This window comes from Mercurialis annua, linkage group LG1-X (genome assembly GCF_937616625.2).
Source record: "Mercurialis annua linkage group LG1-X, ddMerAnnu1.2, whole genome shotgun sequence".
Lineage (NCBI taxonomy): Eukaryota > Viridiplantae > Streptophyta > Magnoliopsida > Malpighiales > Euphorbiaceae > Mercurialis > Mercurialis annua.
In genome coordinates, this window is record NC_065570.1 from 6,177,531 (window position 1) to 6,192,811 (window position 15,281).

General features: G+C 31.8%; 2 protein-coding genes across 2 annotated transcripts; one reads left to right on the top strand and one right to left on the bottom strand.

The window, feature by feature from the left end:
* Positions 1-5,078: 5,078 nt before the first annotated feature.
* Positions 5,079-10,055, bottom strand: LOC126665385 (uncharacterized). The gene is made up of 4 exons (XM_050358167.2): positions 9,695-10,055; positions 9,294-9,615; positions 6,338-6,459; positions 5,079-5,866 (listed from the first exon to the last, which is right to left on the bottom strand). The coding sequence occupies exons 1-4, from the start codon at positions 9,833-9,835 to the stop codon at positions 5,420-5,422; spliced, it is 1,032 nt and encodes a 343-aa protein (XP_050214124.1). The 5' UTR covers positions 9,836-10,055; the 3' UTR covers positions 5,079-5,419.
* A 3,687-nt stretch (positions 10,056-13,742) lies between these two features.
* Positions 13,743-15,266, top strand: LOC126683158 (pentatricopeptide repeat-containing protein At1g63080, mitochondrial-like). Its single transcript, XM_050379028.1, has one exon. The coding sequence runs from the start codon at positions 13,743-13,745 to the stop codon at positions 15,264-15,266; it is 1,524 nt and encodes a 507-aa protein (XP_050234985.1).
* Positions 15,267-15,281: the final 15 nt, after the last annotated feature.

Here is a 15,281-nt window from a genome sequence, read left to right on the forward strand (position 1 = left end):
CTTGACTGAATCTGTCTTTAGTTTTGTTTCTATATTTTTATCCGTTTCTTTCATTTTCTTGGTCCCATCAAATGGGGACTGAACTGAAAAGATAGGTTGACAAATATACAAAAGATTAGTATGTAAAAAAACCAAGGAGTTGGAGTCTTGAAAATGGTTTGGCATTATGTTTGTTGGAGACAAAAGTCTTGAACAAAGAAAATGAAAGGAGGATTAAATAATAAGGTAAGTTAAAATAAAGTTGAAGTCAATATCAAATTAAACAAAAGGAACTTGTCAAATATAGTGTTACTATGCTACTAAAAAGGAAAAGAAAATTCTTGTTGCTTTATTCACACTTCTTCTAAGTTCTTGAATCCATTTTCACATGACAAAAGCTCAAATAATTAATACAGAAGAAAAATGATTAAAATAACTTTGGTAATACTTTGAAATTGTGATTTTTTAGTTATTTCAAATTTATCAAATCTCTTCTCTTTTTTCACTTGAACTCAATTCTATTAACGAGTGAACAGACCAATTTAAATAAAATCCACAAAGCGATGAATCGAACAAAGTAAATAATAAATTTTTGTGTGATGTTTGGCTTAATAATTTTGCTCTTGAAAGATTAAATATGCCCAGAGAGAAATATCTCAAGTGTCTTTTTATGAATAAATAATATCTCAGATGTTAATATCATATAATCAACAATTTTTTATTTTGTTTGCTTTTATATAATTATAATAATTTTCTTTTTCGTTCTATTTTAAAGTTTTCATTTGTGATGTTTCATTTTGTGATTTTCCAATTTAAAACTTTTATTTTCATTTTTAGAGTTATTTTACATGAAATATCCATTTGTATCCTTTTTTTTCAACTTAAAATAAATTCTACAGAAAATTCAGATGGAAAATGCTTTATAACCCATCTTTTTAACCCAACTCTTTTAACCCACCTTACGTGGAAATGTTTCATTCGTCAAATTCCCATCCAAAAGTGTATATCTCAAAAAATAGAATTTAATCAATTCATTCTTTAATTGCTATGTCAGGCGTTACAAAAAGGTGTGTTAAAAGTGTTGGATGTTATACCATTACTCAACTCAGATATCATCAATAAAGGTATAGAAAAAAAACACAATAACCAATATTTTGTTAATCTTTATATAAAATCGAATGAGAAATATAATATCAGATAAAATGATTGAATATCTTACATTTTTAATTATTTTATACGAAATTTGAATCTACTACTGCATCGATAAATATTTTTAATAAATACCACTATATACAAATTAGTATAAAATAGAGCTATACAAGAAAGGTGTATGGTGGATCAAAACTAGATAAGAATTATTGAGTAAAATAAGAGTGATTCTCACACTTATAATCCTACCAACCAACCCATGCTAATGATACTACCAAAAAGCACTCATTCAAAGTAACTTAAGAGATGGTGTCCTTTTAAATTTATACAATTTAAACAACTCAAATGTATTAGATTTAATAATCAAATCTTTGATGCTAAGTTTGGTTAAATCAAATTGTGTTGGACCCATAAAAGGCAGCAAATCAGAAATGGTAAATGGACATAATGAAAGCAAGGCACATGGCTATTCAATTAAAGCAACCATTTTTGTGCTTTTTGAGTGGCAATATTAGTGCATGGCAATCATTTTGTATTTTCTTTGGAGTCCCAACTTTTTCATTATTTTCATTTCCATAATTCTTCTGCCTCGTCAAGGCAACAAAAAAGTATGCCAACTTCTCGTAATGATACTAGTAATACTTATTCGCATTGCTAGCAAATTTAAAATGAAAAAAATGAAAAGATCATTTTGATTTTTAAAATTTACAAATGGAATCATATAAATTAAATTTAATGTATTTTGATAATCCATTCAAATTAATTATATCAACCCGTATATTTTAAATCAAAATGAACAGTGTAGATAAAAAAAGGTACAATTTTAATCAAATTAATTTACACCGTTCATTTTACAATGAATGGTGTAGATCATTAACATATAACCCTTTCAAGTTCAAAATAAACTTGAGGGAATTTCAATCCGCTTAGAAAATATAGGCCTAATGTCTTAAGAAAAAACCCGACCTTTCATCTCTTTTTCAATTCTACCCCGACGTTGAAAATCAGTCAATTTTATCCTATTTTGCATTTTTTTCATTTCAATTGTACCCTAAAACATAAAACTGAACTTTTTTTATCCGGCAAAAGTTCAAAAAAGAATCTCTAAATTGACCCTTATTGCATTAAATTAACTTTTTATATTAAATTTATCATTTTTGAAGAACTTTTGTCAAATAAAAAAAGGTCAATTTTATCTTTTAGGGTACAAATTGAAATGAAAAAAATACAAAATTGGGCGAAATTGACAAATTTTCAACGTTAGAATAGAATTAAAAATAGGATAAAAGGTCGGGATTTTTTTTAAGACATTAAGCCTATAAGTGAATATAATTAACGAAAAATTCTTAGGTAGACCGAGTCTACCACATCATCCGCAGACTAAGCCACTTATAATGCAACACCTCATTAAAATGATGGCAATATCGTAATATCACCATTAAGATTTGATTATCTTTATTGCACAATTATTATAATATTGCCATCATTTTAATGTGATATTGCATTATAAGTGGCTTAGTCTACGAATAATATGATAAACTCGGTCTAACTAAGAATTTCTTTTAATTTTTCATCTATAATTGTTAAGATTAGATCAAATTTTATTTATTTGGATAAGTTTAAGAATCAGGTGGTCCTTTTTACTCATTAAAAAGAAAACGGTTCTGATACCCTAGAATGAATGTTTTATCTTTTTGCTGTCTTCGCTTTCACCTTCATTTTATTTAATACAGTGAATGTTTATGGAAATTATTTGGTGAAACTCTGTCCTCAAATCTTGCTTGGCACAGTCTTTTCAAATCATCTTTAAAATAACAATCGAGTTTTTTTAATATAAATTATAATTTTCATTTCTTTCTAAATTTGGTAAAATAAATACAAAATTTTACTATACAGTAAAAAAAAAATCTCTACTGCAAAAAAAATGTACCAAACATCATTGCTTATATTATTATTCACTAGATTTAGTTTTTTTTTTTTTACAATCGCACTAGACTTAGTTCACTCGTTAAACTTAATCCAATTAAATAGAGGTTAAAAAATGTAAAGAGTGACAAACTAATTTTCTTTCAAATGAATAAATAACCCGAAGTATTGAAATAAATAAAATTATGAGGGGACAAGACACTCAACATTGAACATAATTTCACTACATATATTATAGTTTTGACTTTAAAAATGTAACAAATGTATGTGAATAAAGATAGGCATTAGTTAAACATTTTTTATATTAGAATTAACTCATTTTAATGTCCATTAACTTAACATTTTTTATTTATATATAAATTATTATTTGGTCTTATATGGTCTCTAAATGTTGATATTTGATATTAGAATTTTGATTTTTCGATTGTTCAAGTTCTCAAATGGATGTCCGTCCAATCCGTGATGAAATGGTTTCATTGCTTTTACATACATAAAAATAATTTTATTACTTTTTAATAACTTCACAAAGCGTGATACAACGGAATAGACGAGCATCTGTTCAAGGAGTTAAGGAAGTGAAAAATCAAACTTGAAAGACTAGAAAAAATCAAATGGAAGTTCAAGAATCAGATAAGACCAAAAATAAATTTAATGACCAAATAAATAAGAAAATATATAGTTGAGAGATCTCAATGAAGAAATCCTTTTCAACTTATGTTCCTCCTTCAGCTAACTTACCTACCATTCATTTTCTGTCTCCATGTCTTTAGCCATTTTTGACAGAGAAATGGTTCATGAAAGATGTATTCCTCGTACTATTTTTATGAACGTGAACGAGGAGCTTTCTTTTCTGCTATAATCGTCGCTCTTTTCTCCTTATTTCTTTCATTTGTATGGTGTCAAAGGATAGTCAATTTAGCCTTTGAATGAGATGCACTTTACCTTCTCTATTGGTACCAATGATCGGTCAGGCCATACTATTTCAATACCAAAATTTCTACTGAATTTAGTCATTGTAAAACACCAGAAGTTAAGAAATTTGCATGGATTACTGTTGGTAAAAATATGCAAATATACAACTAGTAGTATAGGACTGCAAAGTCCGACCGTACCCAAAGGGAAAGTCCATTGTCCACCTATTACTAATTTCAATTTATTTAGCAATAAAGATTTCAATTTGAATTAATTAAACTAAAGAAAATAAGCAACTAATGCTGAATTAAAAGCACCTAATCAACAAGTCATTCTCGCGTAATAAAAAACACCTAATCAATTGCCATGAATTTTGAATTTGACTTGAGAAAGCTAATTTGAAATAGACTTTAATAAACAACTAGGATTCAATTATGCCCGATTGAATTGTTTAATTTTATTTCTTTTCCAAGTTTTAACATTAGAGTCCAGTCATGTATTTTCTTTCTAAATGATATGAAAACAAGTCTCCCTAACTTAAAGCAATGCTAGTAGGGATGCAATTAGTTTATATTTAATTAAATAAAAAGAAAGAACAAATTTTGCATTGAAGACTCGTAATTTGAGAGTCACCAATGCTTCTATGTTGTCACAGGAATGTTCTTCACAGATATCAATTAGACTGAATTAGCATTAGTCTTTCACAGGGAATTGTTAGCATTACTCTGCACTAGCCACACAGTCTAATAAAGAATAAATTTCAAAAATAAAATAGTATTTGTGATTCACACTCTATGGATTGGGAGCTTAGATCAAACCCGCCAATTTAATGAAAATTGCCAACTTTAGAAGGTAACATCCAAATAGGAGCAAACTAACCTTAGTGCAGAGTTACACTTTGATAGAAATGACAGCCTCCACTGCTTGTCTTCTGCTTTCCGGCATCATCGACTGATTGTGCTCCAATCCGAATGAGTTCACAAGCCAAACCAACACACCAACAATCAAGAGCAGAAAATCTTCAAGCTTCAGACCAACAACTCATAGCAGGAACAAATACACCATCAATCAGCAGCGGAAATTTTTTGTGTATAAAACCAATACACCAACAATTAGTACCCGAACACACATTGTCTACTAAGTTGTATTCCAAAGGTAGAGCCATCTCACGAAAACAAAGCGTACAAATCAAATGTAGCCAGGAACTACATATATTTCAAAAAGACGGAAGAAAGATAAATCACTTCTTTACATCAGAAATGAATACATCCTCTCAAAACTCTCATTGTTGTATGAAAACTACAAAGTCGGAATGGAAAGTGTAAAAAGATTTACAGCCAATATTTTCTTCACCTATGTTCGTGTAATTTTTTTTTTTCTCTTTTCTTATTTCTCTACCCCCTAAGCTCCTGAGCAGGAAAAAGACTCTTTACTTTTTCACTGCCTATATATCCTAATCATCCCAATCATCTTCCCATCCTTCTTTTTTTATAGACCTAGAGCTGAGGCCATTAGAAGAGATACTTCCTGAGTGTCGTATTGCCGGCGACTTCACAGCATTTTCCTCATCCCAGTCATCATCCCAACCCTGATCCCAACCTTCTGCAGTTTCAACATTGTTTGCTAAACTAGATTCTGGCAAAGCCATTTCAAGTTCTTGATAAGGGATGCCATCCCGCTGTTTCCTCTTTCTTAACAAGCAGCAAATTGACATGCCTCCAAAAATTAACACCGTGAGAATTAAGAAGTACGCACCATTAATGGGAGTGATTAGTCTGTCATAAGAAGGAAGGTTGAAGATAAAGTTTCCTTGAGACCTAGGAAGACCTATGTGCAGAACACATTCACCATTCCCAGCTTTCAATATCACTTGGTTGCTATCGCCAACTGTTAAATTGACCTGAAAGCAAATAAGAAACTCTCTTTATAGCAGATGCCAAAATTGGTACCCCTGAATTAAAGTGATGCATTTAATTTACTTTCACATAAAGATTATGAATTTCAACTGCATATGCATTCTCCCAAACCAACCCTCCAATCCCCAACATGCCCCTACATGATCTCAAATGTGAAGGGTGGAGAAAGAAGTCTTTTTTTCTGTCAAACTTTTTCTTCATCCACAGTCTCTTTTCACTCGTGAATTCTGCTAAAATCCCTAATCAAATTATTATTATCAGCCATTTTTGTTATATCACCAGCATTAATCTAGCTACTTTAGTTCAAAACCCTTAACAGCATCATGTAAGTCCTTCATCTTTTGAAGAGCTTTAGTTAATGCCCGTTGCTTTGGTTTTCGATTATCGCACTGACCACAGCCTTCTGAACCTAATCCCACATTAAAGAAAAATGCCAAGCAAACAATGATTCATACCTTTCTCATTTGGTGTTTAGTTATTGCAAATGGAGTACTTTCAGAAGGAATTGGAGAAGAAACGTCCACTTTTAAATCGCTCTCTCCCTCATTCTGAACAAGAACCACAATTTTTTTGTGCTCTACAAAAAAAGAAAGGAAACTGAGGTTGCAATTATGAGGAAAAAGAAAGGCTTTGAAATTTTTTGACCACTAGGAACTCTTATCGCAACATAAAAGATGTTTCTGGCGAACCAACATCTATGTTTCTTATTTTTTTTCCTTTACATCATAGTTTAAGTTTATTAGTCTATTTAACATGTCATAGCATTACCTTCATATTAATAAAATACTTGCACAAATCCAACTGACTTTAGAAATAATGAGCAAGATCTTATAGGATATATCAGCGATTGTTTTTTCATAATTTAACTATATCTTTTAGTAAACATGCTTCAGTAATGACAGTATACTTCTGCTGAAGTAAAATAGGAAATGCGATTGCTAAACTGAAGTCCTTTCACTCCTCATTTTCCATCCACATAAATAGATTGACCACTCAATTAAAAATAAAAATGCGTGTAAATGAATATGATGAGTTGGCAAAACAAGATATTTTCTATTTATTGTTTATTATTGTAGAATAATATTTCCAGTATATCTATAGCACAGACATTTGAAGCTTAACAGTTTCATATCTCTAGCCTTAAACATAAGTAAAGAAAATAGAAATACAAAAAGGTTGGTTGCATAATCTCCATAGGATGACCTTCCAGATAACAAAGAGATTAGAATAACATTTTAAAATTTCAATTATTTAAAGAACAACCAAAATAATGAATAAAAAGCCAATGTTGGGATTAATTAAGTCAAGCCAACCAGAGCAGCCAGCAAGTTATAACAGTATCCTATCCTAATAAAAAATCTCCATGCTAAGGACCTCATAGATTTGCTTAGAATTGGTAACCCAGTGCCCAAGTCTGGGCAACTATTTTCAATATCTCATAACAGCCCCTAGCAGCCATTCACAGAAGTCCAAAGATTTCCTTGTTCAACTGGTATTCCAATAGTTGTCCAATATTACTTGACCATGTCAGCTTGTACTTGCCTAGTAACTAGAGGTGTCAAAAGAATGATAATTCGGACACTCTTTCAACACAAGTAAACATTAAACTGAATTTAGTGAAGCCACTATGAATCCTATTTCTCCATTACATTAGGTATATAACGTAGAGAGCAAAGCTGCAAAATAGTTTAATACTCACCACATTTCATACTAGGTCTACATTTAATCTTCTCTAGTTGGGCACATGCATTTCTAGATGATCTCAAGAGTAAATGCCTAAAACATCTTGATCTCATTCCAGATTTTACTTCCATGTTCCGCAAATTCACTCATTCCTATTCCAATCCATTCTTATATTTCCATACGTTTATCCTGGCAATCCTATCTCTGAATGCTGATTAATATATTTCATAATTGTCCAAGACACTCAACCGTATATCATAAATAGTTGAATAGAGGTCCTGCATAAACCTTTCTGTAAGTATTTCCGTTCATGTGAAATCTAAAAACTTAGATTTTTCAATGATACATCCTATGCAATGAATATTACGGAACTCTTAACATGTCATAAATTAGAGATCTATGATAGTACTATCAATCCTCGAGCTGAAAAAAAAAAGATGGAAAAAGAACTAACAACATCATCGATAAAATAGAGTGTTGTTGCCTGAGTTAAGTAAACAAAATGAAGAGTATGAAGAAATTATACTGACAATACAGCATAATGAAAAAAGTAAAATATAGCTAGGCTTATCACAACTTGAAGCATAACAATCGGAAGTTAACTAAATTCAACAAAACTGAGGCTTAAATTTGAAGTTAATTAAGATCAGCTTTATGAATTCTCATTCTCCATTCTCCACTCTCCATTCCAAACAGTCCTGGGCTACATCTTATGGAAAAGGTTGAGCCATTAGATCATCTTGGATTATTTTCCATGTTACTTTTGGTCCGCATGTACCTTTCCTCAACCCATGTACCTTAATCCAGTCAATGTTTCTAGCAAGAACATCAGATATATCTACAGCTCACACAGTGAAACCATCATAAAATACTCATCCTCAACTCATTGTCAATAGACGATACAATCTGAATAACTTCTAAAATTTGAATGGATTTAATGCTAAAAAATGTGAAGATGAAAACATTTCTCCGGAAAAATTATTCTACAGACCATGAATACTAAAAAAAACATATTATTAACTAGGTTTAATCATCAAAAAACCCTCCACCTTTTATCCCCTTTTCAATTGCACCCCGACATTGTAATTTTATCCAATTCACCCAAATTCGCAACTTTGGTTTCCAATTCCACCATCAAAATCAAATTGGACTCTTTTCCACTAGGAAAAAATTCATAAATATCCTTATAAAGTACAAATTTGATTTCTTTTCCACAAAAGAAGTTAAAAATGAATGACTTATTTGAACCTTTTCCGAACGGAGAAGAGATCAATTTAGTACTTGAGGGTGGAATTGAAACTAAAAGGTGTGAATTTGGGTGAATTGGACAAAATTGCATCGTCGGGGTAAGACTGAAAAGGGGCTAAATGGTGGGGTTTTTTTTTATGATTAAGCCTATTAACTATTAAGTATTGGAGCTCCATTGTATATTACAAACCTAGAGGCTTGGCAAGTCAATGAATTCCCCTCAACATTCTAAAATGTCAACTCAAAACTTCAATTACTAACCTTAATTTTGAACGACCCAATTATAGACAAAAGAAAGGACAGTTAAACCAGTCATCAAATGAAAGCACAAGCTCAGGATATCACAAACTGTAACTAACGGCGACCTTTCAATTAGTTGCCTTACCAATCCAATCACAATCCAAATTTTTCGTTGAACGACACTATCTTGACATTACAAAACACAGTACTAAACTACTGATAATAGCAATGTGAAATTACCAGGCTCTGAAATAATAATGCAAGCAGCCAACGAGGCATCGTCCTTGCACCACCTAGGCATTCCAGTACAATTCTGATCACCACCAACGGAGTCCATTTTATTTTCACCATTCTCTTTCTCATTTGTTGTCACATCATTCCCCCCTTTGTTTACTACAGGAGGCGGGCCAGCCTGCTCAGTTTTATTATTCAACTGCTCTGAACTAGAAACAGAATTAACAGCCTTGGTAGAATTCTCTCCCTGCTTCTTTACTTTTGTCTCAATCGACGCCGTTTTATTACCAGCTGTTTGTACAGGATCCGGACTCGGCGACGGAGAAACCTTAAACCAAACAAACAAACAGAATTCAATTTTACATATATAATCAGTATGATTAAAAATTAAAGTTGAGAGAATTTACTTGATTGGAATTGAAATTTCCCGCAGAAGCCCCAGCTACAAATCTCCGAAACGTAGTAAGAATTGAAGAAGACGCAGTTGAAGCATCGGCGACGATCAAAATCAGTAATAAAACTACTTTTACAGGTCCATTTCTATCCATTCTAGCACCGCCCGTACTACATCAATTACTCCACAGCTAATAACATCGATTTTTCAATACTGTAACAATTTTCTAACAGTCTGCAACGCAAAATTGAAATGAAATTGGAGTGCGTGTTTTTACGCTTAGATTTCACGCAACTTTTTTAGTGAAGCAAGCAGATAATCTAGGGTTCTATCGATCGATTTGATTTGATTTTGCGCGCAACGTAGAGCTCTGGTTTTTTAGTTGGGTTTTTTTTGAACGATTTATTGTACTGGGCCGATTAATTGATCATTCTCGGCCTGTAATTTATGCGGCTTAATCTGTTTTGTTTTCACGTGAGAATTAGCCCATGTTCTGGCTCTTCTGTGGGCTTTTGCTTTTATGGGCTTGTTTATGAATCGAGTTTGATAATAATATGGAATTACGTTTGAATAAACAAAATAATTTAAAGATTTTATAGTGCATTTCATAGTGAAAATCATGATTATGGGTCATATTTTAATTTTAGAGTTCAAAATGTCATGAAATAGTTGAAATAAAAAGCTTCAAAATAAAGTTGTTAAGAGGAGTTATTGGATTCCATCAAACAACAACACCAACAGCGAAACCAAACAGACCCGAAATTCGTCAGAAGTTAAGACCAATGCCGAGCTCTAGTAGGTGTTTAAGGTTAAGCTGCTTTGTTCCAATCTCTCCTCTCAAAAGAAAGCAACAGAATCAACTTGCTTTTGTAAGATAGAAGCCTATTAAAGCACAAGACAATAAAGTCCTACAAAATAAGAAGGCATCCATTTTTGGTCATAGAAACATAAAGTGCAAGCTTCACGGTCATGGCTAATCACTAATGAGTTATGACTTTGGCTCCATTTATGTATATAATTCAGAGTCTATCACTGTTGAAATTATCTTCATTAAGCTTAAAGAATAATGATAAATCTATAATATTAGTAAGTATGGTTGAGCAAAATTTGGCCTGAACTGAAATAAGTGACTCAATCGGCAAACTTTTGTTTATGTTCGGTTTAAAATATGTATAAATGTTTTTTTGGTTAATTTAGTTTGATTATATTCCAGTTTTAAGTTTTTAAACTTTGATTCATTGAATTAATTACCTTTTGTATTGTATTTAGTTATAAATTTATCTATTTTAACCTAATCGAACAAACCAACGGATTCTGTTGATTCTATATTTTTAAAATTTCCTTTATATTTCCGTTGTAGTTACATATGTTAAATTCCGTAAGTGGAAATAAAAAAAAATCAATTATGTCAATTAGAAATTTTTAGCTTGATTTCTCTGAACCAACCAAACATTGATTTCTTTTAACTTCTTTTTTTTGTCAAAGATGGTAGTCGACTCTTTCGAGTCTCTATTGTTAGTTTGTTAGTTATCGAGGCGTGGTTGCAACCCACAACCTCTCGATGCATTTAGAGGTGCCTTAACCATCCAAGTTAGGCCTACATTTGCAATTCCTTATAACTAGAATTGAAAATAAAACTAAAAATAATCAAATTTGACTATATTTTACTAAAGTTTATACTTTATACAACTTAAGATATATGTATCATGTATGCATCCATTTTACTTATTTTCCTCTCTTAAGAAATCCTTCTCAACTTTAAATTCATCATTTCTTTGCCCTAAAATGTAAATGATGCTCATGAATTTTGAACACTTGAATTTTATTAATATTGCACTGTCAAAATCTCATTTTGAGATTTTATTTTGTTTCATCTTATTTCACTCTCTTTTTATAGAATGAAAGTTTTCAAAATTGGTCAAACAAAAGGGCATAACAGAAGTAAATTTCTCCATTTCAATTTTCAAAATATTTTGCAATAAGTGATCGAATCAGCAACAACAACAACAACTCATCACAGTCCATTAATTAACAAAAAAAATAATTTAAATCACAAAAATAGCAAAAAACAAAATTCAAATTCGAATATTTATTACAAGTTGGAATTTTACTGCAATATTTTTCTAAATGGAATCGATACTTTGTTCACTAAAATAGGTTAGTCTCTGTTCATCTCAGCTCAGCTTCTTAAAATATTCATCTCCAAATCAAGAAAAACCAACTCATCAGCTTCCTCAAGCCACGTTTTCAAAAGGCAAGAACAATTTAATTTATTATTATAACCCTTTATTACCATATATATATATATAATTAATACCTTCAGTTCACACAAATCATCAGAATGAAATTAATGGACGAGATTGCAGTAGTTCTCAAAAGATTTGGAGATGACCAGAGCACACTTTTGGACCAGTTCGAGAGATTATCATTTGAAAAGCAGCTCAACCAAGCTATTCTCGGCCGGAGTTTGTCTGAACCTGGAGTCTCCGTCGGTCGGTCTCGATTTTTTCAGCAGCCGGTAGATGTGGAGGTGCCTCCGGCATTGGTGAAGCAGGAGGTGAGACAAGGGCGGCGGCGGCGTGGTGGTGGTGGTTTTAATAAGGTGTGGAAGAAGCTGTTGAAACCTATTTTTGGAAGAAAAAATGGCGCCAAAGATGGTGATGATGGTGGTGCTGTGCCTGATCCTAGAAACCCTAAATCATGGAAAGCTATGAGTAGATCATTAAGGTTTTGAATGAATTTCTTTTGTTTTATTTTAGAAATTGTCTCTACTGCTAGAAGTTAAAAAAGAATATAATTAGCCACTGATTTTACTCATTATCTGCATTATCTTGATTTTTTTCTTTTTTGTTTAATTTAAGTAACGACCTGTAATTTTTGGTACAGCATATCTTATGAAAAATAAATGAAGAAAAAATAATTAGAGCCAATAGTATCCGGTCCACTTTTTTTTTTTTTTAATTCATCAGATCTCATTAAATTAAATATGAAACAGTTACATTTGTAAGAAATTCGGGATAATTTAAAAACTAAACCGATGACCTGACATGGAACAGATAACATGTTGCCTGATTCGCAGACCTTACTTACGAAAATAAAAATAAATTACTAATTGTTTCGTGAATTAAGTGCAGTATTCAATCACTCTTCGTTCAAACTTCTTCAAACACCACCCACTTATTACTTTCTTTTGTGACAATTACAATTTATTTTAAATAATTGATACAATGAGGCCTCACTTGGTTGGGGGTAAATTCACTAAGAAAGTTTAACTTTCCGGAAAATAGCATATTTTTTTGGTTCATTTTTATCAATCTATTTTCCGAAAAGTTAAAGGGTTGAATTCCCTTTAATTAGGAAAATGACTTCCCTAGCAAAATTCAGGTAAGTTATACTTACCTAATTAAATTAATTAAAATACGATTATAACCCTACATTTAATTAGTTGATTTTATTATTGATGGGTAATATTATTTTTATATTTTAATTAATTGAAAATAGAGTGCAACTTTCCGGAAAGTTACTAAGTGAACTAAATAATAAAAATATTGATTTCCTCCACACTAACTTCCTCAGTAATTAATTTCCTAAGAAGTATACTTTCCGAAAATTATACTCTTTTAAACTAAGCGAGACATGAATATGTAACGATAAATAAATACTTTTTCTGTTTTTTTTAATTGTCCATTTGACTGAAATTGTAGTACATATTAGATTGATGCTCTTTTTATCCTAACTAATAAGAAAAAAAAAACATAAAGTCATTTATTAGGGATGGATAAATTTGAAAGATAATAGAAAAAATTACAATGAAATTTTAAATGGACAACTAATTAAAGATAGATATATTTTGCTATATAAAAAACTAAAAGAAACGGAAGGAGTAATAAAGAGGATGATTAATTTGAAAAAAAAATTATTCTAATATTAATATTTTTATAATTTTTGGAATAAATAGTGTCCTAAATACAAATTATATGGTCGGATTGACCCTTTGTTCAAAATAGATTTATGTGTTCATAGTTCAAAAATCATATTCTTCTCTCTTTCGCTAGGCGCTAATGCCTTCACCTTATACACAACTGTCCCAAATTCTCCTTCAATATCCTTCATTCAGCACTATTTCTACACTCAGCAACACCTCCAATGGCAACTATGCAAAATTCTCAGGTACCAATAGATTATCATTATCCACAATCATTCACAGAAAAGGTATCACTTTGGTTGGAAAATTCAAGAGTCTACCCATCAAACAACAATTGCAAGAAACCAAAGATTCTGATGAGAAAACCAGTAAATTTCAAGTGCAGAGTCTCATAGATTCAATTACAGGATTACCCATTAAAGATAGAATTGAAATTCTCAATAATTTTATGAAAAATGGAGAATCTTGGAGTTTATCAGAGTTCAATGATCTTCTCATGGCTTTAGTACAAGCCAATGAGCTTGATCTAGCATTATACATGTATTCTAATGTCTCCACTCTTTGTTTAGTCCCAGATTGTTGGACACTTTCAATTATTGTCAACTGTCACTGCAAGAGAAATGAAGTTGATGAGGCTAAACTAGTTTTATACTACATGTTAGAAAATGGGTTAAACCCTAGTGTGGTAACATTCACCACATTGGTGAATTCATATTGCAAAAAGGGTAAATTAAAGAAAGCTTTTGAAGTTATTGGATTAATGGATGGAAATGGATGCAAACCAAATATCCAAACTTATAATTGTTTGTTGAAGGGTTTGTGTTATGTAGGAAGAGTAGAGGAAGCTTTTGATTTACTCGGGGAGATCAAGAAATTGCGCGTAAAACCGGATGTTTATACGTACACAGCTTTGATGAATGGTTTTTGTAAAGTGGGTAGATCAGATGAAGCAATGGAGTTGCTTAATGAAGCTATTGAGATTGGTTTGACTCCAAATGTTATCACTTTTAATACTCTGTTTGATGGGTATAATAAAGAGGGGAGGCCATTGTTAGGAGTTGGTGTGATGAAGAAAATGAAAAGGATGAATTGTTTGCCTGATTATATTAGCTATAGCACGTTGCTTCGCGGGTTGTTGATGTGGAGAAAGATCAGAACGGGGCTGCGAGTTTACGAGGAAATGGTGAGGAATGGTTTTGAAGTTGATGAGAAGTTGATGAATAGTCTGTTGAGAGGTTTGTGTAGGAAATTCTTGAGGGATAATGAACTATTAGAATATGTACACCAGGTGTTTGAGAAAATGACTGAAAGAGGATGTGTTATTGACAATGGGACATACGGTTTGGTAATCCAAGCATTTTTAGTGGGAAAGAAATTTGATGATGCTTTGACCAGTTTAAGCCTGATGATTAGGTCTGGATATAGTCCGAGGTCAATTACCATAAACCGTTTAATTTATGCATTTTGTGTAGAGGGGAAGATCGATAAGGCAATCTCGATCATAGTTCTCATGTTTGAAACCCATAAATTCCCAGGTATGGTGTCCTACAATCTCATGATTCGTGAATTGAATAGACAAGGAAAGTTCTCAGTGGCTTGTAATGTCTATGGGGCGGCATTGGTTCGAGGTGTGGTTCCGAACCAAAAGCCCCAACGATGAGACAATGTTCAGTAT